This window comes from Nyctibius grandis, chromosome 1 (assembly GCF_013368605.1).
Source record: "Nyctibius grandis isolate bNycGra1 chromosome 1, bNycGra1.pri, whole genome shotgun sequence".
NCBI lineage: Eukaryota > Metazoa > Chordata > Aves > Nyctibiiformes > Nyctibiidae > Nyctibius > Nyctibius grandis.
The window spans coordinates 10,996,680-11,019,198 of NC_090658.1; the positions used below are offsets into that span (position 1 = coordinate 10,996,680).

General features: G+C 43.4%; 1 protein-coding gene across 3 annotated transcripts in view; it reads left to right on the forward strand.

Moving 5' to 3' along the window:
- The first annotated feature begins 4,874 nt into the window (after positions 1 to 4,874).
- Positions 4,875 to 22,519, forward strand: part of VPS54 (VPS54 subunit of GARP complex) — a 55,923-nt gene continuing 38,278 nt past the window's right edge. Inside the window, exons 1-7 of one of the 3 annotated variants that reach the window (XM_068404010.1) lie at positions 4,875 to 4,955; positions 5,436 to 5,544; positions 7,674 to 7,842; positions 15,648 to 15,717; positions 16,576 to 16,817; positions 18,250 to 18,328; positions 21,376 to 21,410. In XM_068404010.1, the coding sequence (XP_068260111.1) occupies positions 7,741 to 7,842; positions 15,648 to 15,717; positions 16,576 to 16,817; positions 18,250 to 18,328; positions 21,376 to 21,410 (528 nt within the window). In that variant the 5' untranslated portion in view covers positions 4,875 to 4,955; positions 5,436 to 5,544; positions 7,674 to 7,740. Of the gene's footprint in view, positions 4,956 to 5,435; positions 5,545 to 7,673; positions 7,843 to 15,555; positions 15,718 to 16,575; positions 16,818 to 18,249; positions 18,329 to 21,375; positions 21,411 to 22,519 lie in introns of those variants that run through there. The other 2 variants (XM_068404018.1, XM_068404026.1) reach the window with 2 other exon arrangements.

The following is a 22,519-nucleotide window of genomic DNA, read 5'->3' on the forward strand; positions in this document are numbered from 1 at the left end:
CCTATCCATCTCTTTGCCAGTGGAAAATGGTTATGTAGATATTCCCACATCTTCCTTACAGAAAGTCAGACCACTGAAAGAAAACAATGAACACGATTTGGGCAAACCCAAACTTTCCGTCTCACTTGCAAGACACCCCCAGGCAGCTGCCAGCAATGACGAGGCAGCGAGGCAGGAATGCCATCTTCAACCCACACGGCTGAGGACATTCCTCTGAGACAACAGTAAGTAACACAAAGTAGAACCACAGCGGAGGACAGGGCTAACACGGCCTCTGTCTCTCCCACAGCCTCTCTGATTTCATTGACTTTACCACATGAGTAAAATCTGCAAAATGAGTCTTTCTGCAGTCTGGATCTATATACAGCAATTGGTATACATTATGCTTATGATTACTCACTTTATTGCAACTGTGTCGTATTTTAGGGATTAAAAGATAGGTAGACTCCAACCAATGTGATCCTCAACCAAAAAAAAAAAGAGCATATCTTCCCCACAAGGAGTGTGTCAAACATGTGCCTGCAGTCTGTGCTGAGGCTGTTAGGGACAAAGAGATTTCTGCCAGGTAGTGGAAAAGATGCTATGAAAATATTGTGAGTGACATTTACAGGTTGCTGGAGGGAAATTCCCGTTGGCTTCCTAACAAGCATTTAATATTTAACATGGGGTTTTTTACTGCTGTTGCTGTTCCAGCTTGCAATAAAGCCTGTTTGAGCTGTGCTGAGCTGATATTAATTCCAAGCACCTCAGAAAGCCAAGGATGGTATATCGAAGCATGCAAAGGTACATCTTTATTTTCTACAGCATGTCTAGGAAAGGTGTAATGGATGTAAAGAGGGTGCACCAGTGGTTGTGATGACCACTGACACTGAAGCCAACAGTTATGAAGTAATAGTAATCTTAAAGTCGTATTTCTTTCTGGTAGTGCCACATTTTCTGCTCTTTAAACTCATTGTATAAACCAGTTACCTCTTGCAGGGTAACACAAGAGATCAGATTTCGTTGTACCTTCACGTGCAAAGCAGCAAACAGTGCTATTTCAGCCTACGTCAGTGTCTCCCAGACTGTCATGCACAGGTGAGTGGCAATCAGCAGGCTGGGCTGAGTAGCCAGCACTTCAGACCATGTAGGAGCACGTTAAGCTGTGCTTTCAATAAGCTTTGCAATGAAAACTTCGGCACCGTGTGAGTTGTGAGCCACAAAGACATTGTAAAACTGCCAGGAGTATTCAGGTGCAAAAAGCTTGGGATCCACAGCAGGTTTCACTCTCCAGTCATTGCAGCTTTAGGGTGTTAACATGAGCCAACAATAGCAACAACAACAAAAACACCCAAACCTCCACCTGGACATGAAATGATGGCTTCCAAACAGGGCTGGGATGTTTTGCTTATTGGAAAACAGTTGTACTCATACTGTAAGTAAAAGGGAGTCAAAGGAGCTCCCCATGCCCTTGACAAATTGTGATGTTGCACAACTAGGGCTGCCAGATGTGCAGGCTGGGGCTGTGATTATCTCAGGGAAGGGTCCTGGACTGATCTTCAGCATATTCACACACTTCCTTGTGGACTGTGGATGAGTTTGTTTGGCTTTGTAGCATGAGGCCAGCTGGGGCCTTGAAGATAGCAAAGTGAGAGGGAAGCAATTGCAAGGTAGGCATCTTAAGATCCTTATTTTTGCTCTGTGGCATTACTCAGTATTTCACAGTCTGAAACCCGGGTACCCATGAGTGCATCCAGATGTGTGGCGGCCTGAGAGAGTGAAATTAAACAGTGAAAGCAGGAAAACTGCAGCCACAAATTTCCACTGGCCTCTGAGGGTAAACGCTAATGAAATCCTCCCACCTGCTTCTCTCAGGTGTTCTTTTCTGGGGTGTCCTAAAGTCTGCAGAGCTAACAGCTGACTTGAGCTCCACAACGCCACAGGAAAACAGCCGCGTGCTGAATGGGACAGCTGGTCCAACAAATAGTTGTGATCCAGGAGGTTCCATGCCTGGGTCCAAAAGCTGTGACTTAGCCTAGCTCTTAAGTCCGTGCTAATGCGAGGCAGGAGAGTAGGCCCACTGGAAATGGCACCCCAAGTGTGTGACACCAGCAGCAATACTCAGGTGTGACTACTTGTGTCAGTCTTGCTGCTGGAGACAAAGCAGTAGCAAAACACAGCCTTGAAGTGACAGAGGCATGCAGTTCTCCCTGTGAGCACAACATCCGCACACCTGAAACCACAGACTCTGCTGTGGGATGTACAACGGCTTGCTTGCTGATGGGTCTGTGCTTTAAAGGTACCAAATTTGGTTATCCTTTGAGACAAGCTTTTCACAGCCTGTGGCAGTGATGCTAGTGCCTATCTTCAGCCTGATGCAGCCTTTTGCCATGTTGAAAAATGATGGGAGGAATGAAATGGGATACTGCAACCACAACATGCAGCCTCCCCAAGACAGCCAGTGTCTGGAACAGAGCAAATAATGTCCTTAATGCGGGGTTGTGTGGGGAACAAAGTGTGTCCACAATTCTCTTATCTTTTCTTCCTGCTATTTATTCATGTGTGTACGTATGTATTTCTCTCTTCTGTATCTACAGCTCAGTCCTTCTCTTGCAAAAATCTCAGCCTGCTGCACCAGTGACTGGCATGGGGTTGTTACAGGTGTCAGCAGCTTTCTGCTGCCATTAGTACATTAGTGACAAGAGAAAAGCTGAAGACAGGAGCCTGCTCCCTGACAAAGGAGCGTCCCGAGCCAAAGGGTGAACACGGATCAGGTCAGACCCATCTCTCAAGGAGGCCATCGAAGAGTCCCTGTGACTCCCAGGCACCTGATCCCAGTTACGGCTGTTCAGGATTTATCAGTCCAGAGTCTGCAAAACAAATTGTACCCAACACAGGTCTGTCAACGTCGACTAAACGAGGAGCAAAAAACCATCTTCAGCCCAGTTGGGGTGACACCAGTCTGTCTGGTGTCAGCACAGGGGCAGACATAGAAATGAGTTAGTAAGCTGCAAGCCAGGGTGTGAACCCATGGATTTCCACATACATGCATCTATGCAGCCTGTAGCCATGTGCTCACGTGCCTCTGCTCGTTAACACAAATGGAGTTACTCTTATTAATAATCAGAGCCTCCCTGTATTTTGATACCTTTTGTTGAGTGCTGCAGGACTATGGCTGAGGATTTCAGTGTGTTTAAGGCACAATCGGGCATATGACGCCTGATTAAAGTCTCTGAGCGTGACCATGGCCACCTGGCATGATTTCCCACTGCTGTGTAGAGTGGCAGCCATGGCCAAAACCTGTGCAGGAGCAGTCACCATCACAGAGCCTGGCTGCTGCAGCTTCCCTCCCCTGCTCACTGCTGGCATGGAGGGAAGCCACGAGGCCTCCATGGCACTGAGGAGACCCTGCTCCCCTCACTGGGGGCACAGCTGGGGTGCATTTGTGGGACCCCCTTGCACTCCAGGATGGCGGCAGCTTGGCTGTGGGGCACTTGTGGGGCCTCTCAAATGGTGGTGGCTTGGCCATGGATGGTTGTGGGGCCTCTCAGATCGTGGCACCTCAGCCATGGGGTCTCTCAAATGGCAGTGGGTTGGCTGTGGTGCACTCATGGGGCCTCTAACACCCCAGGATGGCAGTGCTGTAACTGTGGGGCACTTACGTAGACCCTCAAATGGCAGCACCTTGTCCATAGGGCCTGTCAAATGGTGGTGCCTTGGCCATGGGGCACTCATGGCCCACACCCTGGGATGGTGGTGCTGTAGCAGTGGGGCACTTGTGAGCGCTCTCAAATCATGGCACCTTAGCCATGGGGCACTCTTGCGGCCTCTCAAATGGCAGCATGACGGCCATGAGTCACTCATGGGGCCTCTCACCCCCTGGCATGGTGATGCTGTAGCTGTGGGGCACTTGTGAGGCCTCTCAAATGGCAGAGCTGGAGCTGTGGGGCACTTTTGCAGACCCTCAAATGGCAGCACCTTGTCCGTTGGGCCTATCAAATGGTGGCACCTTGGCCATGGTGCACTCATGGGGCCTCTCACACCCTGGGATGGCAGTGCTGTAGCTGTGAGACACTTGTGGAAATTCTCAAGTGGCAGCACCTTGGCTGTGGGGCACTTGTGGGTCCTCTCAAACAATGGTGCCTCAGCCATCGGGCACTCATGGTGCCTCTTAAATGATGGCACCTTGGCCATGAGTCACTCATGGGGCCTCTCACAGCCCCAGGTGGCAGCACTGTAGCCGTGGGGCACTTGTGGGGCCTCTCTAATGGCAGTGACTTGGCCACATGGTGGTTGTGGGGCCTCTCAAATGGCGGCACCTTGGCTGGGAGTCACTCATAGAGCCTCTCACACCCCAGGATGGTGGTGCTATAGCTGTAGGGCACTTGTGGGGCCTTTCAAATGGTGGCACCTCAGCCATGGGGCACTTGTGGGGCCTCTCAAATAGCAGCGCATCAGCCGTGGGGTGCACGTGGGGCCTCTCAAGTGGCAGCACTTCGGCTGTGAGTCACTCATGGAGCCTCTCACACCCCAGGATAGCGGTGCTGTACCTGTGGGGCTCTTGTAGGGCCTCTCAAATGGCGGCGCCTGGGCCGTAGGGCACTGCGGGGCCCCTCACCCCCCGGGACAGCGGCGGGCACTGCGGGTCGTCCCGCCCCACTCCGGGTGGGACATCGGCACCTCAGCCCCGCAGCCTCCCGAAGGCCGTGCCCCGCGCCAAGAAGCCACAGCCGCTCCCGAGCGGACGGAACCACCACCCCCCCGCGCCCGGGCAGGCGCAGCCCCTTCCGCCGGCCGCCGCGGCGGCTCCTCCTCCGGGCGCCGGGGAGAGGCGGTGCTTCAGCCCCTCCCGCCGCTACCGCCGCCGCCGCCCGCCCGGGCCGCTTCTTACGCCGCGGGGAGGCGGGAGGGGAGCGACGTGTCGCCGTGGAGGCGCCGGCGCCGCGCTAGGCCGCGCCGCCCGCCCGGCGCCGCAGGTAGGCAGCGGGGAGCTCCCCGGCCGCCCGCCCGGCCCGCCCGCCGCCAGGCCGCCGGCGCAGGTGCCTCCCCGCCTCCGCCCGCCGCCGAGGGGCTCTCCCGGAGAGCGGCCGGGAAAGTTGAATTTTCCCGGGTGCCTTTTGTCTTTGCGGCCGGGCCCTTCCGCGGGGGTGAGGGCCTGGGCGGGGGGGGGGGGCGGCCTGGGGCTGTGTTGGGAGAGGAGGGCGTGAGGGAAGGGGCTCCAGCTTCGAGGCGTGGGGAGCGGCGGCTGCCGCCCGGTTCTCCCCTTTTTCCGCCAATTTACGGTTTGTATTTCCATGGTAACAGCCCCAGTGGGAAACGGGCGGTGGCTGAAATCGGTTCCCGGTGCCGGCGGGGAGGCGTTGAGTGTGTGGAAGTGTCAGCGTTAAGCCGGGCTTTCCTGGGCCGGCCTGAGCACGGCCGTGGCGGCCCTCTCTGATGTGGGCTCTCTCCTGCAGGTCACGGACACGTCCCCGAGCTCCGAGATCGGGCGGTTTTCCGTACGATGCGACGGGGAGAGATATGACGACGGCCTCCTCGAGATACCCCCGGCGTGTTCTCGCTAAGGTACGGCCGGCTCCTTGCACGGTGATGCCACGCTCGCCTGGCACGGCTCTTGTAATCGATAGACGCCGGCTCGGGGATGTAATGCACGGAGCAAGTATTTGGGGTTTTTCTCTGTAACGCTGGCACGTGACACCTGTGTTAATGGTAACTGGGATGTGGAGAGCTAAAGGATTTGTTGGTTCCAAAAACCATTCAGGGTTGCAATGGTTCATGGGTTTGTAGATGATCATAAGATTGTGTGCGTTAGACAAACATCGTTTCTTACCTCTCCTTACCATAATTTTTCAAACGCTCTGTGTCCTGTTGAGAGAAATATCCGCACGTGTGTGTAAAATACTGACCGCCTGCACTTTCAGCAAAAAATTAACTTCCTCTCTCTTTGACTACGCAGTTTTGACCTTAGTATTTTATTGATTCTCCTTTCCTTCTCTATTTTTCTTATATTCTCTAAGTACTTAGGATTTCTGTTACAGACCATCGAGCGATCCTGAATGTGTAAAGTACCTGTTTTAAAGTACATAAAAATATTTACTTGATTACAGATTTGCATGTATGTTTTTGAGAGTTTTAAAGCACAGGTGGTGGATTGACTTTAGTGTCTTACTTATACCCTATAGGATGGAGTCCTAAGCAAGAAGAAGTCCTGTGGACTTCTGTGCAGCTGTGGCCCTGTGCAGCCACAGCTGCTTTGTGGCCCTGTGAAAAAATACTCTTGCTAAAAAACCTGATTGCAGCACGTGAATTGTTGTGGTGGCTGCAGTAATTGCTACTTTAGCCTGAGAGCCAGTGTGAATCTTTCCCAAACTGTAATATAGACAAAAGCTATAGTTCCCTTGAAATCCTCTGGGCATAGGATGGTGCTTCTGTTGGGTAGGAAAACAATGCCTAAAATGAACTAACTGACAGGAGATCTACCGCTGTCTAAGCAAAAGCTGCTGTGCATTGTGTGGGCAGCCTTGCTAGCAAGGTCTGAAGGCACAGTGAGCAGCAGCTCTACCTTTTCCATCCCATTTGCCAGTAATAGGATCTGTCCTGGGTGGCCCTGTGTCTTCAATACTGTCTTTCTCTGTAGTAGGAGTCTGGCATGTGTGTGGAGGAATTTTGCCTTCCTGTTGTCAGCACGAACTTCACAGGAGGAGAAGGGGACATACATTTCCAAGGTTGAGCAGGAATATTGTTTGCTTGAGAAATGTGAGGAGCCACTAGAGAGAGTGGAGGAAGCAGACCGCAGACTTGCGTTTTGGCAGTTTGAGTGGGAAGAAGTTGGGAAATGGAATCATGTTGGTATCGTTTCTTCTTTTGGGGCAGCAACTCTGTGTAGAAGCCACTTCTGCTTTCCTTCCTCAGGCTTTTGGGGAAATGAGGAGCTGCGAGTTTCTCAAGAAGAAACGTGAAGGGCCACGAACATCTTATCATCCTTCCAGTTGGGAGGCTCAGTTTTCTTTTGGTTTCTGTGTCTTTTTTTTCCTTTTTTTTCCTCTTTATTTTTTTTTATTCCTCATCTTGTTTTATGAATGTAGCATAAAGAGAGAAAGGGTGAGCATGAATAGATGTTCTACATATGTATTTCTGGGGCCTCATATGATTAAGTCCAAAGAAATATTTACCAGCACGTCTTAAGATTTCTCTTCCCCATATTTTTACCTTTTTGTACCCACCACACCTAGGTTTCAAAAAAAGATCTGAGTGTTCTTTTCAAAAGGCAAAGCATCCTTAATGTGTTTCCCTCATAGTCAAAAATGGCAGATCCATTTACTGATCAGATGTTCCAAAATACTCACCTTTGGCTAGAGAAAAAGCTAGGATATTTCAACTATTGGTCTGGTTCTTAAAACAAAGAAAGGAGGCGCTTTGGACATGGGAGTGTGTGTGTTTAACATCGGTTATTAGAGTTGGAGTAGCGTATCTCTGCAATATGGCAAAGAGTTCCCATAAGTTTTATACAGTTACTGTAAGCAGCAATGTAAGACCTTGCTTTTATTTTTTGGCATTCTAAACGTAGCATAACCATGCTGGTTTTTACATTTGTAGAAGTATTTATTCTTTTTGTAAATTGAAGCTCTCTGAGGGATTAAAAGGAGGTGATGTTAATAGAGGTGATCTGTTTCATTTGATCTTCTGTTGGGCAGGTATTAACACCACAAGAACTATCAAACATGGGTGACGCTCTCTGTTGCTCACCAACGTAAAGTTTGGATGGTCTCGTTTGCTGAGTACTTGCCCTACAGAGTGACTTACTGCCTCCCGCTAGTGGACTGGCATCCTCTGTCAAGACTGCTCGAAAAGACTTGCTCTGAGGTATGCTGTACCTGCCTTTGGATAATCCCTGGTCTCAGCTTTTTGCATAATGTCAAAACTATTAAATATTTTTATTTCGCTCTTTCATAGCTACTTGCAGTATTTCAGGGCTTTGGTAAGGCTTTGGAAAGACTTGATTCTCATGAAAAATCACATTTTTAGAAAATCAGATTAACAAAATTGAGTCTAACCCTGCTGAAGATAACAAGTGGAGAGCCTGGGCAGGGAAACTTGCTGTTGATGCAGGTTGCCGTGAGCTTCTGTCAAACTCCTTTTGTAGAAGTCAGGACCTTAGTGTTACAATTTTTGCTGTGGCTGTTGCAGTTGTTCTGCCTTTCCTCAAAATGTCAGTGCCCTGCAGTCTCTGCCTTTGACAGACCTCTAGCTGGAATGCCTGCCAGGGCTCCTTGATCTTTGTTCAGCTGCATATACCTCTATGGTAGAGCTATACGAGATGCTCATATTTCACCATTTTCCAAGGCAATAATGCACACTGTAATGCTGATGCCTGAAAAAATGAGTACAAAGAGATTTCACTCTCATCTTGTGTGATAGTGTGGGCAACTAACCACAAGGCCTTTTTTTTCCTGGCATATATTTTTACTGCTTTGTTAATTGTTTCTGAATGATTCTACCACCCCTGGCATGGAAGAACTTGACGCATAAGGACCTAAATAGCTGTAGGAAGGTCTGTTCCTCCAGCACAGAAACTGCCTTCCGATTTCGAATTAGTGTTCAACATCGGGAAGTTAGGTTTCCGGATGAGAGGAAGTGCGTTTGGTACATTGGGTATATCACAGATGTTTCATTTAATTTTTTTATTCACTACCTGAATAAAAGTGAACTATTACTTTTCAGATAGTTTTTCTATAGGGAGATAAATTGCTTTCCAATTTTTGACAAAATGTTTACACTTGTGTATTATTCTAAACATTCAAATAACAATACATTATTCATTGATGTGGCATTTTGGGGTAATTTTTTTCAGAGGATCTTATTCTTGTATTTAAAGAAGTGAAGCTCAACTAAAGCCTTTTTTTTTTCCTTTATTTTTTTTTTAAATTTACTGTTCAGGTGACTTCAGCTGGGGAGGGCAAAAGAAACTGGTACAAAATATAATGATATGAAAATCTGGTGCTGTTTTACCCTGGCCTTGTAGTCTGCCGACGGTGCTTTGCAGTGGGGATGCAGCTGTCATTTCTTTGTAGTCAGATCCTCAAATTCCCCATGTGAGAAGAACATTTTGACATGGCATTATGAAAGAGACGATTTAAGGGGAGGGTGGTGGCATTATTCTTTAAGCTCTTCAAGTTCTCTTGCTTTTCCACAGTCCCTGTTATGCAGTTTGCTGAGGAAGTAGCACAGTCTGGCTCAGCTCAGCACCGTCCAAGGAATTACAGAATATGCTGGATCGTAACAGGACACATGGCTAAGCAGGGCTAATGAGAAGTGCAGATAACTCATAAATAGCTTCCTTGTCAGGTTGCTTTCATCCCAGCAAGGCTAATCTGAGCGGTCATCACTCGTGCTAACTTTGCAGAGAAGGTATACCCTCAGTGTGGGAACATGAGATTTGGGATACTATCAAAAGATGTGCGGAATGCACTAAAATACATGTGTGTTTAAGGATACAAATATATGTATATTTATTAGGCTTTCAGAAAGGCCGGGCTTACGCAGGCTCCTCTCCAAGTTGTGTAAGGAGGTTTCATGTTGGAGTGTGCACCAAATGTAGATGGCTCACCGTGGGGACAAGTCACAGCTCTCCTCTGACTCTAGCCTCATCATCCCCCTGACAATCATCTGCTTCCTACTCTAAAACCCCAGGATGGAAATAGGGGTTCAGAAAGAGCTTGAGTTAGCAGAACAGCTTCTGCAGCCTTAACCTCATTCTCTGAAACTGCTTAAACATTTCTGCTGAAAGCTAACCTTTTTGGCACTTGGCTCCCCCGCTGAAAGAGGGATGTCTGTCTTGGGGCACAGGGGCAAGCGTGGAAATTTCAGCCTGAGGAATTAGCTGCTTGAAAGACATTGAAAGCTTGCATTAGTCCAGGCTGATTCACATCGTCTTACAAAGGTGGTGTGTACTTTGCTTATACCTTGGTTTCCTTGTTAGAGGGTTAAATCCTGCTGATTTAGTAAAAAGAGCTCTATAATAATAGAGTGGGAAACCTAAAATTTTGAGGACAAATATGTTAGACCAGTTACAGGCATGTTGTTGACTGTTGGGGTCCTGGAAGGGATCCCTTGTGCGTTTTTCTCTTTTAGTTATGTTTCAGGTATCCTTTTCCTCAGTAAGTGTCTCCGGTATTTATCACTTCTTCTAGAAATGATGAAATATTTTGCTTTAGCGTGACTTGTGGGTGACTTCTGATGGTTTTCTATTCCAGAGGGTCTTGGGTAACCAGAACAGTACTTTAAAATGTTTTGATTTCACTCTGTTGCTGCCAGACAAAGCCATGAATAGCAGCAGGGACTTTAGCATGCTGTTTGTGTTCATGGAGAAATTTCTTCTCTCCTTACTTCTGGGATGCAGAGTGTACCTCTTGAAAAGTACCTGGTGGTGTCCAGGTGTGGCTCATCGTGACAATGTGGAATACTTAAAGGAGAACTTGCTCAGTGTTGTGTGGTCAGGTGGAAGCCCTGGGCTCTTTCGCCTGGGTGCTTAGTGTCTCTTCTCAGATGTCACTATTTTTGAAGCCAAAGCCGAGGTTGGAAAGCAGATTCCATGAATTGTATGAAGGGCTGGAGCTAATAAACTCCATGTTCCTGCGTGCCCCTTGTAGTACCAGCTAACTTATCAAAGCTACCAATTTATGTTGAAGTTATTACTAGTAGGTTGCAGATTTATTTTCATTTGGGAGGGAGAGTGCAGAGAAAGGAGAAATGTGAGTTTCTTTAGTGCATAAAATGAGACTTACTTCAGGCACCTTGCAGGGATTGTGCTGGCTTCATAAATTCTAATTTGTATTGTTAATACAGATTACAGCTTTACAAACTGAAGTGTGTGCACATGAAAATTCCCAGTAAAAATTATTAACTCATGTAAAACTGCTACTTTAAGTAGGAAATAGAAAATTGGTTGATAATGCTAGTGGAAAACTGCCCCAAAATGAGGAAATATAAAGTTAATATCCATGACTAGGTGAGGTTTAGTTGGCACCTTCTCTAATATTGTGTTTATATAGAGATAATACTGGATGTTTTGGTAGCAAAGACTTACCATCTGAAAAACAAAGCATGTGAATAACATTCAGAATATGGAAAGGTGGTTTCTGAAGAAGTTTGTGCAAGTCTTAATAACAAAAACAAGCACATGCTTAAGAGTTATAACCGTCCTGTGCAATTACTTCTGAGTAATACGCTTTGTTGTTTGCTGTGCTGCTCTTCTAGCTGCTGAAGCCTCGGGTGTGAAACTCAAGAGTCAGAGAGTAGTCATCACACAAATAACTTATTAAAATTCACGTGATTAATACATTACTGACTGCACAGATCTTCGGCTTTGCTGACTGTACAGTATCCAAGCATGTGGTTATTACATTTGTCATCGCAGTCATTTTATTCCGTGCTGTATGTCGTACAACTGTGTCATATCATAGTTGCTAAGCATGTTATTGAACAAGGATTTTTTTTAAAGAGGAAGCTGTAAGGTTGTTAAATATGAAATATTAATTTTCATGTGTTCAGACTGTAAGAATACCATAAATTCAAATAATTGAATCTGTTTTCATTGTTGGAATGGTTGATTTTTAAATTGTTTTTTAATGGTTAACTTCAGTGTTATTAAGTCATTACAGTGACAGTGTAATTTAATGCCATTTTTTAAACTATGGAAATGAATACAGTGTGTACAAAATAGGTTTAATATATTGAAGGCATGTTGCAAATATAGCCATATTCCTGTATTTCCATCATTACTCTTGTATCTAACCCCTACATTTTTTTTTATTCTTAGTTTTATACACATTGCTAGAAAAAATGTAAGTAAATTATGGTGATTACTGGAGAGAACAGAGTCGATCTAACCCAGTTTTAACTGTATATAATTTAAATATTGATGTCATTAAGTTACACAGTTACATATTCTTATTGCTGCACATATGCTCTTCTAAGTAGGAGGCTCAGGGGACTCACCATTTCATAATTCATTCTGCACAGCTTGTGCAGGTAACTACATTTGCCTGCGTTTCACTTGCTTTTAAAGTTGAATGAGTTAAAATATTCTGCAGCAGTTTTGTTCTGTGTTAACACTGAGTTTCATTTTTTCAGTATGTTTAAATCAGCAAATTTATATATCGTTGCATATTTTAAAATGCTGATGCAGAAGGCTGGTTATAGATTAATTTGTCTATAAAATGTTCAGTAGTGTAGCACAATGAATGACGTGTTGGTGAATGAATGAAACTATTTTCCTGTTGTCTGCAAGCTTAGCGTTACACAGAAGGGCTCAGGTGTATAACAGGATTTTTGTCTTCATATAGACTTGTCACATATTTGTTTGTAATCTGAATTTAATTCAGGTAATTCTGTCCAGTTGTCTTTCTCTCTCTGAAGCTATACTTGTTTGACTAATTTAAAGACTGCACTTTGAGGAATGCGTGGTTTTGGGCAGTACAGATGGGTTTATTCCTGTGCAAATGTGGCTGCTCACTGAGGTTAATTATCCATAAGGTCCTGATGTATGAGGCTACTAGAATAGCTGTTAACTATGAATAATTTAGTACAGCATCATATTGCATGCCACTTAAAAAGGCCTCTGCCTGTGAATCCTTCTATCTTGTTGAAATGCACTCGATAGTACGAAGGTTACTGCTTGCATTGATATTTTATTGTACGTTTTAATTCAATTTTAAGATTTGTCAGTGTACAAAGACAACGTGAATATTTTATGTTGATAAGTAATAAAAATACCTTTGCAAGAGTAGGTACAGTTTGTTTTTGAAAAGTTGAGGTATTGAACCAGTCTTCAGTGTTAAATTGTCTTTCAAATTTTTTTTAAATCTTACACTGGCATAATGCAGTTAGCATTTTCTCCGCTGAGATTTATATACTTGAGACCATTCACATCTTAGAATATACTTTTAGGCGAGACCTCATTATGGGGAAAGGAAAGAGGCTTAATGAAAGACTTGCTAGCAAGAGTACAAGATTTCAGTGCTTTTTACAAATTGTCTTGGTTGCTCATACATCTGGCTAGAGCAGAATGTGTGTCATTTTACAGAGGGTTTTTCAGGAGAAAAACTGCAAATACAGAACTTTGAAGCAGTTCCAAGTGTAGATAAATTTACTGTATGCCTTTAGGAGGCTTGATCGTTATAACTTAGCACTGGATTTTTTTATTAAGAATGCTAAAATGCTAGAGTTCTGTCATTGTCATAAACTAGATTTTTCACAAAAACACCTCAAAACGTTAGGGAAGAGCTTCATAAAGAACGAAGTTGCTTTGGAAATGTCAAGGGAAGAACATAAGAATATGAACATGTAACAGAAGTAGTAGTGAAAGTTTTCTTTGGGGCGTTTTGGAGAGAGAGACTGGTGCTTTATGATATTTAAGGAAGGTCTGTCAGACGTCTGGGAAGGTTTTTGCCCTTTCTGACTACTTCCAGTTTTCCATTAGTGTTCTAATTCTCTATCTCAACTAGTAAGTTTTTCTCCTGTAAGAAAGAGGGAAATCCCCTCCCAAGAAAAACATGGAGACAGATTTTTCAGTCTTTTTGCAGCGTTTTTAGAAAGGGTTCTGGTGGTCTATTTTCACCCCTTTTAAAAATCACTACTAAAAATGACAGTGGAAGCACGTTATCCTCCTTGTCTTGCTGCGTTGTCGGATAGAGAGGGAGAGAGGCAAGTGAACATCAGGAACGGTACCCGACGGACAGAGTTTTTGGCCAGAATGTGTTTGTTAGTTGTTATTGGGGTGCTCTGTTACAGCTGTACATATCTTGACTTGTCTTTAGAATTGTTTTCTAGGACACTTCCAACCTCGTTTAAAAGTAGAACTTTTTTTTTTCTTTTCCAAAAGAGATTTGCTGTAATATATGTGATGCTGTTAGAAGCTGACACAGTGACGTACAGTCATCCCTTGGTACCTGCTTCAGCGATTGAAGATAAAACAGGCCTTTTATCTTTTTGTGCTCCTTCACAGGGTAGTAAGTAATTTAGGTGTCCCTTAAGGGTTGGTAGTTAAACACTAAGATCTTGCTAGATGTGTTTATTTCTCCTTAAAGGCGAGAATTCAGATCGGTCCCTTTGAACGGGCACTCTTTGAGCTGTACATTATGGGGATGTTTTAATAAACTCTCAAGCCTCTAATAGTTCTGCAGTTTACCACTGACTCAAACAACACTTTGATGGAAATGCAGCTTTGTTTACAGGTGGAAAGAACTCATTATGTTGTTCAGCGCTGGTGTAAAATTTTTAAGGCTCTCAATTTTCAAATTGGGAGCTTAAAATTCAGCTGAAAATTAGTGGGACTTTCCTTACTCTGGAGCTTTTTGATCTGTTTTAATTGTCTCCTCTCTGCAAGTACTTTTTATGCTGAAATAAACTGTAGTTTACTTTACTAGGCAGCCATGAAAAGTTGAATTGCCATTTTTCCTGATTCAAGTGATAAAAGATGTCTATGTTCTATGCATAGTATGTGCTCGTGCTTTTCTGGTATGCTTGTATTCTTCAGGTTCTGATTTGTCTAAAATCCGATGATTTCAATTACTGTAAATCATTAATGATACACTGAGTAGCTGTTGCCGGGCTTGTCTGAATCACAAACGTAGGTTGCAGACCTCCTCCTTTGGAAAAAACAGTCCATCTCCTTTTGCTGAGGTCCTAACATTAAGGCAGCCCAGCAAAGTAGGGTGCAGAATACCTCACCTGCACGCATTGCCTTTTTCCCTGCAGCACGTAACGCTCTGTGGTTAAACCTCGCTGAGCGTGGCATGCCTTTGCAGACATCTCGCAGGGTGCTCTGCCTGTCTCTTGAGTAGAGCAGTTGCAGGAAGCCTATATGGAGGTGGGCACGGGCAGCTTTTGTCAGCTCCCTCCGCTGTGGTGATGCACCAGTTTTCAGGCATTCAGTCCTGGCTTAAGCCCATCATGCAGATGGGGTAGATTTTCTGAGGATCGTCTCGCTGCTGCTAGTTGCTGGTCTACGAAGCAGTTCTTTGAAGACTGAGATCGTTTGTCTCTCTGTCCTTGCCCTGCCTGTGCTGTCGTGGTGGTTGTGGAGTGCAGACCCCAGGGCAGTCGAAGCACGGTAGGGACCACATGCAAAAAGTGATCTGCTCCCTGCAGTCACTGAGGATAGGAGGGAGGAGGGCAGAGGAGGTGGAAGGCTCTACATTTGTCTACTCAAGTTTCCTGATACCTGTGAGGAAGTTCTGCTGTGACTGTGTGCCCTATGGCTGCAATAGTTATGGCCATAGAAAGGAAGAAGTGCCTGAAAGACTTTTTTTTTTTTTAATATATGTTTTTATTGGTGCTGTGTGCAAGAACAAGCTATCCTCCAAACCTAGAGGTGTGGGAGGAAACAGACTATGAAGTTACCTTCTGCCTTTTGTTTTTGTGCTTAAAATAAACTTTCCCCTGCCGCTGTTGAAATGTGTCAGTTAAAGTGTTGCAGTTAAAAAGATACTATGTAGCTGATGGAGTGTCATTGTTTTGATACAATCTGTAACCAGAACTTTATTAAAGCCTTGATAGTTATTGTTTCTTATTTAGCTTTTATCAAGTGGTGATTTTATGCAATGGCATCAAGCCACAGTTCTTCACCAGTGCCTCAGTCAAAGAGCAGTGATGCTTTCTTTAAAAAGGAAATGGACGCCACGAAACGCTTTCGACCTGTGCAGTCGCTGCCTGATGTGTGTCCCAAGGAACCTACAGGTAATGTTGGTGCGCAAGGAGAGTGACAATGCAGTTAAATTTGCTAATCCATTTACAATTGTTCAGTCAAATTTTCTTGTATACTGGGTGTAGTGTAGTAAGCTGTAGTCTTATTTCAAAGTATGCTGTAATTTTGCTTTATACCACCCAGTGTCTCTTTGGAGCAATGGGAGAACCTTCCTATTTGCAGCTTGTTTTCAGATGTTCACATTATAGATGGGATCTTGCTTTTGTGATTCCACATTATAGCTATGATCCATACTATGTACAAGAAGAGAGTATATTCAGTCAGAGCCTGTAACAGACCTGTCCAGTGTGCTTGGAGTTTAGCTGCATTACATCTGTGAAACCTTCCAGCCATCTTGTGGTAGGAAGCAAGAGACCAAGACCTGTCTCTAGCATTGTCATAAGTCTCTAGTGCTATCATAAAACCAGGTTTTGGTCACAGTTAAAGCTGCTGTGGTATACTAAAGCTTAGTTTATAAAAAGGAGTAGGTGGGGTGGGATCTTAAGGATTACAAAATATAATGCTAATGGATTTTCATTCTGATCGAGTTCAGATTACTACAAATATATTTGTGGTTGGAATTTTTTTCTTTTCGGTAGAAGCTGGTGTTGTTGAGCTAAATATATTTAATAAGTGTGAATACACCACTTTGTTCAAAACTTGTGTTGGTTAATCTGATAGGGGAAATGCAAGTTAAAGTGTTGCAGAAGGGGGATATCATGTCTTTTTCATAGATAATTCTGATCCACTATGTAATGGATCAGACATGGTTTGCTTAAGAACCACATTTTAGCAAAAATACAACTTTCAGTTTCTCACCTTAACAAACTGTCTTGTTTTTTGTGCTGCAGGCGATCCCAATAATTTATGTGACAGCCCATCTCTAGTTGTGGATCAGCACAAATGGACTATTTATCATTCCAAAGTCAATCTCCCAGCAGCACTAAATGATCCTAGGTTAGCAAAAAGGGAATCTGATTTCTTTACAAAAACATGGGGAGTGGACTTTGTGGACACTGAAGTCACGCCTTCATTCTACCTCCCACAGATCACCAAGGAAGATTTTGCATTATACCAACAGGAAATCACTCCGGTAAGAACCCAAAATTAGATGCAAGTAGTACTAGGGACCAGAAAGAGATTTGAGATCCTTCTTCTAATTAGACATTGTCCCTACTAGTAGTCCATCATACAGTTAGCTGATAATTAATTTGCTCTTCAGTACTTGTTGACTCTTCATTAGGCATTTCTTGTTTTATACTCTCAGTATTCATAGTGTAGAAAATGCTGTCTGAAATCTCTCTAGGCAATTTCATATTTTTTTTCATTTGTATTTCTGAGTACTGAGCTCTGCACCAGGGCTTACAGTTCATATTTATTCTTTCTGATTGTTAATCCTTTTTCTGTAACGATTGTTTAATGATTGGGCTCTACAGTGCAACATAGTCATGTTTTATATTTGATCCAAAGGTCTGAAAATGCTATGTGCTGCAAGGATTGGAGATATTTTTTAAGAGTCTCTAATTTAAACATTTATACCTGAAGTTCTTAAACTTTAAATAGGCCTGTTATCTCAATGATTTCTTTTGTAACAGGGAAGTTTAAGCTATATCTAAGGACACCAGGACCAGTAGGAGACTTCTACAAACTCTTAAAATACAGGTTTCAGTAAGTACGTAGTATTCTTTTTTTTGTTTAACTGAAAGAACATGTAGAAGTCTCCCACTGTTTTCTGCTTCCTTGGTTTGTAACTTACTTACTTTGTTGCTGGTACAGAGTTGGCTGCAGGAAGTGTTACCTGTGTAAATCATAGGTAAATTATGTGAAAGTGAATTGTCTGTAACTGAACTATTGCCATTAGTTCACACATTCGACATTTAAAATGTTTAAGAGCTTATCCGTTAAGGAGTAATGCAGTGACTGCTAAATGAAAGAAGGTTTTGGGAAGAGGGAACTGACTTGTGATGTAGCTTCTAGTAGAGATCTAGCTAATGTCGGTGTGCTTCAGAAATGTGATTTCTCACTGCTGTGATTTCTGGTGTTGTTTACACCTGTAGTTAAAATTTGAAGCTCAGCATGACAAAACAAGATACGTGGTTTCAGCAAGGTGCTCTTTAGTAAGATGTGGAAGCAATTTCTACTTTGATCTGATTTAATTTAGCAAGGGAAAAGCATTCATTTTGTGTTAGTGTGATTTCTGGATTAGACAGCAAATAAATGTTTAGATATGTAATTACAACCGATCTGGGGTTATATTTCATTATGTAGAGTAGTTATTATACCTCTTCAATAACTTTTGTGTTCATTTTCTCTTGAAATGTAAAGGTATCGACTACACATTGAAATTTTTGGTACCTTTCACCTGGACAAACATCGTCTGAGCTTTTAAAAGGAAAAAAATACTGTTGTGAACTTTTCAGAATTATTTGGTGTAACACAGTTATGTTCTGCATGTTCTGTTTCAAAGAAAAAATTCTTTTTTTTAAGCCTGAGAATAATTCTTTAATATATTTTCTCTTTTACAGAGAGAGAAGGTTCATGAAAGATGCAAGAATATTTGTACTCCTAAAGATACCTTTGACAGGACTCTATTACACACCCATGGTACAGTGAAAGCCTTCCTTTAATCGTTAAAAAGTAATTTCTTTTTGTATCAGTATGTTATAGCATTCATTATTGAATCATTGAATTCATTATAGCATTCAGTAATGAATGCTATAACATACTGGTCATCTCCTTTACTTGCTTGAGGGCTTCATGTGCAATAATAGCTGCTAATGATTTCTTTGTAACAATAATTGAAAACCCAGACATGGTTGACTAGAAGTATTCATGACCACTGCTGATATTTTATAGGTCAAAATACTTCTGATACCTGCTCTTAAACTTTTCCTTGGCGTGTTTGCGTTCATGGCAGGTCGTTATGTCCCTGACAGTGTTTTCTTTACCTTCCTTTTGTTTAAGATCTGTTGAAACTGTAGTATCAAGTTTCTAGCAGCTGTTGACTTTGCAATGAAGAATGGCAGTGCTGGACCATTCCTGTCTCTCTGCCATGAGGATCATGGAATGGCTGAGGTGGGAAGTGACATCTCAAGATGGTCTAGTACAAAGCATCTCCTCAAGCAGGGTCACTTATGGGAGGACAGTGTCCAGTTGGGTTTTGAATTTATCCACAGATGGAGATTACACAACCTCTCTGGGCAGCTTTTTTCAGTGTTTGACTACCCTCACAGTAAAAGTGTTTCCTTATGTTCAGATGGAATTTTTCATGTATCAGTTTCTGCCCAGTGCCTCTTGTCCTGTCACAGGGCACCACTGAGAAGAGCCTGCTCTGTCTTCTTTGCACCCTCTCATCAGATATTTTAAAACATTGATAAGATCCCCCCTGAACTTTTCCAGGCTAAACAGTCTCAGCTCTCTCAGCCTCTTCTATGAAAAATGTCCTGGTCTCTTAATCATCTCTGTGCCCTTCACTGGACTCGCACCAGTACGTCTAGGTCTGTCTTGTACTGTGGTGCTCAGAACTGGGCCCACTACTCCAGATGTCTCACCAGTGCTGAGTGGAGAGGGAGCACCACCTTCCCTCAACCTGCTGGCAGTGCTCTGCCTAATGCAACCCAGGATGCTTTGCCGCAAGAGTGCACTGCTGGCTCATGGTCAGTTTGGTGTCTTCCAGGACCCCAGGTCCTTCTCTGCAGGGATGCTTTCCAGCTGCTAGACCCCTAGCATGTAATGGTGCCTGGGGTTATTCCTCTCCAGGTGCAGGACTTTGCTTTTCCTGTGTTGAACTTAATGAAGTTCCATTCTGGCCAGTCCTCTGCTTAGTATTTCTCTGGTTGCTGTTAGCAAAGACTACCTGGCATACTTCTTGGTGTCCGCAGCTGTAGCAAGGCTGAATTTCAAGATTTTATGGAAATAGTTGAGCTAATATAAAACTGGACAAAGGAAGGCGAGAGGCAAAATGAAAAAGAAAAGACAAGCAAAAGGAAAAGAAACACTCATAACCTAGAGCAAGCTTTTAATATTTAATTTATTTTAATTTATTCTCTCAAAAACGTTAGTATAAAAGGGTTCATTTGCCAATCACTGTTTGATCAGGCTTGTCTATATCAGTGTCTACAGGTAATGCAGCAAGAAGCATTCAGTAGTTTACTCCTTTTGATCAAGTTCTTTCAATCGGCTTGCTTTTTCCTTTTCCATGCAAAAGGAAGCCCTTCTGTAGGATTTCGCTGTGATTGGTGTTATTTTGGAATAGCTGTTCCTGAATGAGTCTGTCTGTAGTGCATACTGCAAAGTAAAAGTTCCTTCTTCAGGCTTAGCTTAATCCAATTTGAAAGAGTCTTTTGTTTTTAAAAACAGAAGATTACTGTGTCACTGAAGTAACTGGGAGCTTCTTGGGTAGATAGACAGTTCCTAGTAGAAGCATCATTTGGTAAACTGAAACTCTTTATTTTCTATAATTTCTTTGTTGGTGTTGCCTGTCTTCCTCTAACTCCAGCCCACAAGACTTGGCCATAAGAGTAGGTCTGTCCAAAGACTGAGGACAGCGGGATGAGTCCTAGGTTGCCTTTTGTATTTCAGTACAAATAAAGTAAGAAAAAAATCAAGTAAGAACCAAAGAGGTGAGAGAAAGGTGGGAGATAATGCTGATGTGGCACATAACATTTTTGTCAGGGACAAGGAGACCGTCCAGCTGAGGTATAGGCTTGTTGCTTTTAAATTCCTCACCTTTTTTGGCCTCCAGTGTGCCCCCTCTTCATAATGCACACTAAGTTAATGAGCAGGGGAGGAAAAGGAGGTTTTGGCCGAACCTCAGAAGTCTGAATTTGCCTTTTCTTCAAGTTCTGCTGGGGTATAACAGTGCTTCTCTTTTCCCAGCTCAACTCTCTCACCCTCTGCAATTGTCAGGTCAGCTTACTTCAAGGGAAGGGTTGCTTCTGAGCTACTTGCTCAGTGTGCTTGATAGTCTGTCCTGCACCCTTGTTCATCCTTCTTGCCAGCCTTTGTGCATCCATCCTCCAAGTGCTGTGCAGAAGTGATTATATGGGCAGCTTAAATCTGGAGCATTAAAATTGAGGTGATGTTAAAGGGATGTTTTACTGGCCCTTGCCAGTTGATTGAACTTAAGGAATGTGAACGTTAAGGAATGTGAAGTGCTAAGTAGATTGCTTTGCATGACTAACGTTTTCGCTGTCAAATCAGCCAAGTGTGAGCACTTTTGAATACTCTGAGCCTGAGACCTAAACTACAAAGGACAACAGAGTGTTTCAATGAATCAGAATATTTCAGGTTGGAAGGGACTTCAGAAGGTCTTTACTGCAACTGCCATCTCGAAGCCAGTTCAGCTGTGAGGTCAGGCCAAGCTGTTCAGGGCTTTATCTAGTCAGTCCTTGAAAATCTTCAAGGATGGAGAGTACCTAGCCCCTCTGGGCAGCCTGCTCCAGTGCTTGGTTGTCCTCATGGTGAAAAAGGTTTTCCTTGTTCAGTCAGAACGTTTCATTTCAATTTATAACCACCATTCTCTGTCCGCCCTCTATGAGGAACCTGGCATTGTTGTCTTGAAAACTTCCTCATAGGGTTTAATAATGTTTAAGGTTATTGTTTTCCATTGTTTGCTCATGAATGACTAGTTGTATTTTTTTTAATTTTAGATAAATCCAGGACAGATCTGGAACAAGTACCTAAGGTATGGTTCGTGTGCACTGTAAGCTTTTATAAGGATTTCTCACATATAGTCTTGAATATATGAATGTACTCTCTTCTTTGTAGAAATTTTGTCCAAGCTGATTGCTTGAGCTGATTCTCAAGAGAATCTGCAGAGGTCAGAATTTAAAAAGACTAAGAACAATCTGCTTTTTCTTTCTTTTTTTTTGTTGTTGTTTCCCGTGGTTTTGATTTTTCTGTTACTTAACATAGAATACAAATGCCATTGTTTTTTTCATGTTTAATAGTTAAAACCTCAGAGCTGTGTGAAATTAGCCACTCTGTGTCCTAGGAGGAAAGGGAAACTGAAGAGTTTGATAGAAGCTTGAATATTACATAGCGTACAACTTGGCATTAGGTTTAACTCCTTGAATCCTTGAGCAAAGCCCTCTTGCGTATATGCTTGCAGGGTATATGATGTGGGTTTTTTGTGACAGGCTGCCAAAAGACACAACTGCAGATTCCATTTCAGTCTGAATAGTTTTTTCTAGGTACATTAAGAAGTCAGAGTGTTAATATGGGTCAGGATCTCTGTGCCAGTCCTGTAGGCTGTTACTTGAATAGCTGTCATTGTAATGTTTAAAGTCCAGGAAACAAGAACGTTTGAGTGTGGTGTGATGCTTTGGTCTATGTTGAACCTTTTAAAATTGCACTTCATAAATATAGGGAAAAGGGTACTGCTGTCTGCCTGGAAGCTCAGGGTTTGTACCAGTTTTGTCAAGTAAAAATAACGTTATCGGAGAGAAGTTTAAATGAATAGTTCTCCGAGATGTGTAGAGTCAATGTTACACATTACTCTTTCTGTGACCAGCACGTTTGCTGCACTGTGCTAAAGGAGATCAGCTTGAGGCTCTGTTTCCTCCCAGGCAACACTTCGTGCACCCTGACAGCTGGCTGGATCCTCAGTCTGGTAGAAGCTGTGGCCCCAGAAATGAGCATATTGGCAGTAGGATGCCCCTTCTATTGAAGAACATTTTCTCTGATCCTTTAGAGGACCCACCTGCAGTTTAATGCTGCCTACATTTTCACACTCAGCATGTTTAGGTCATCTTGGGTGCTTGATAACCTGTGTAATTTTGAAGCTGTGACTTC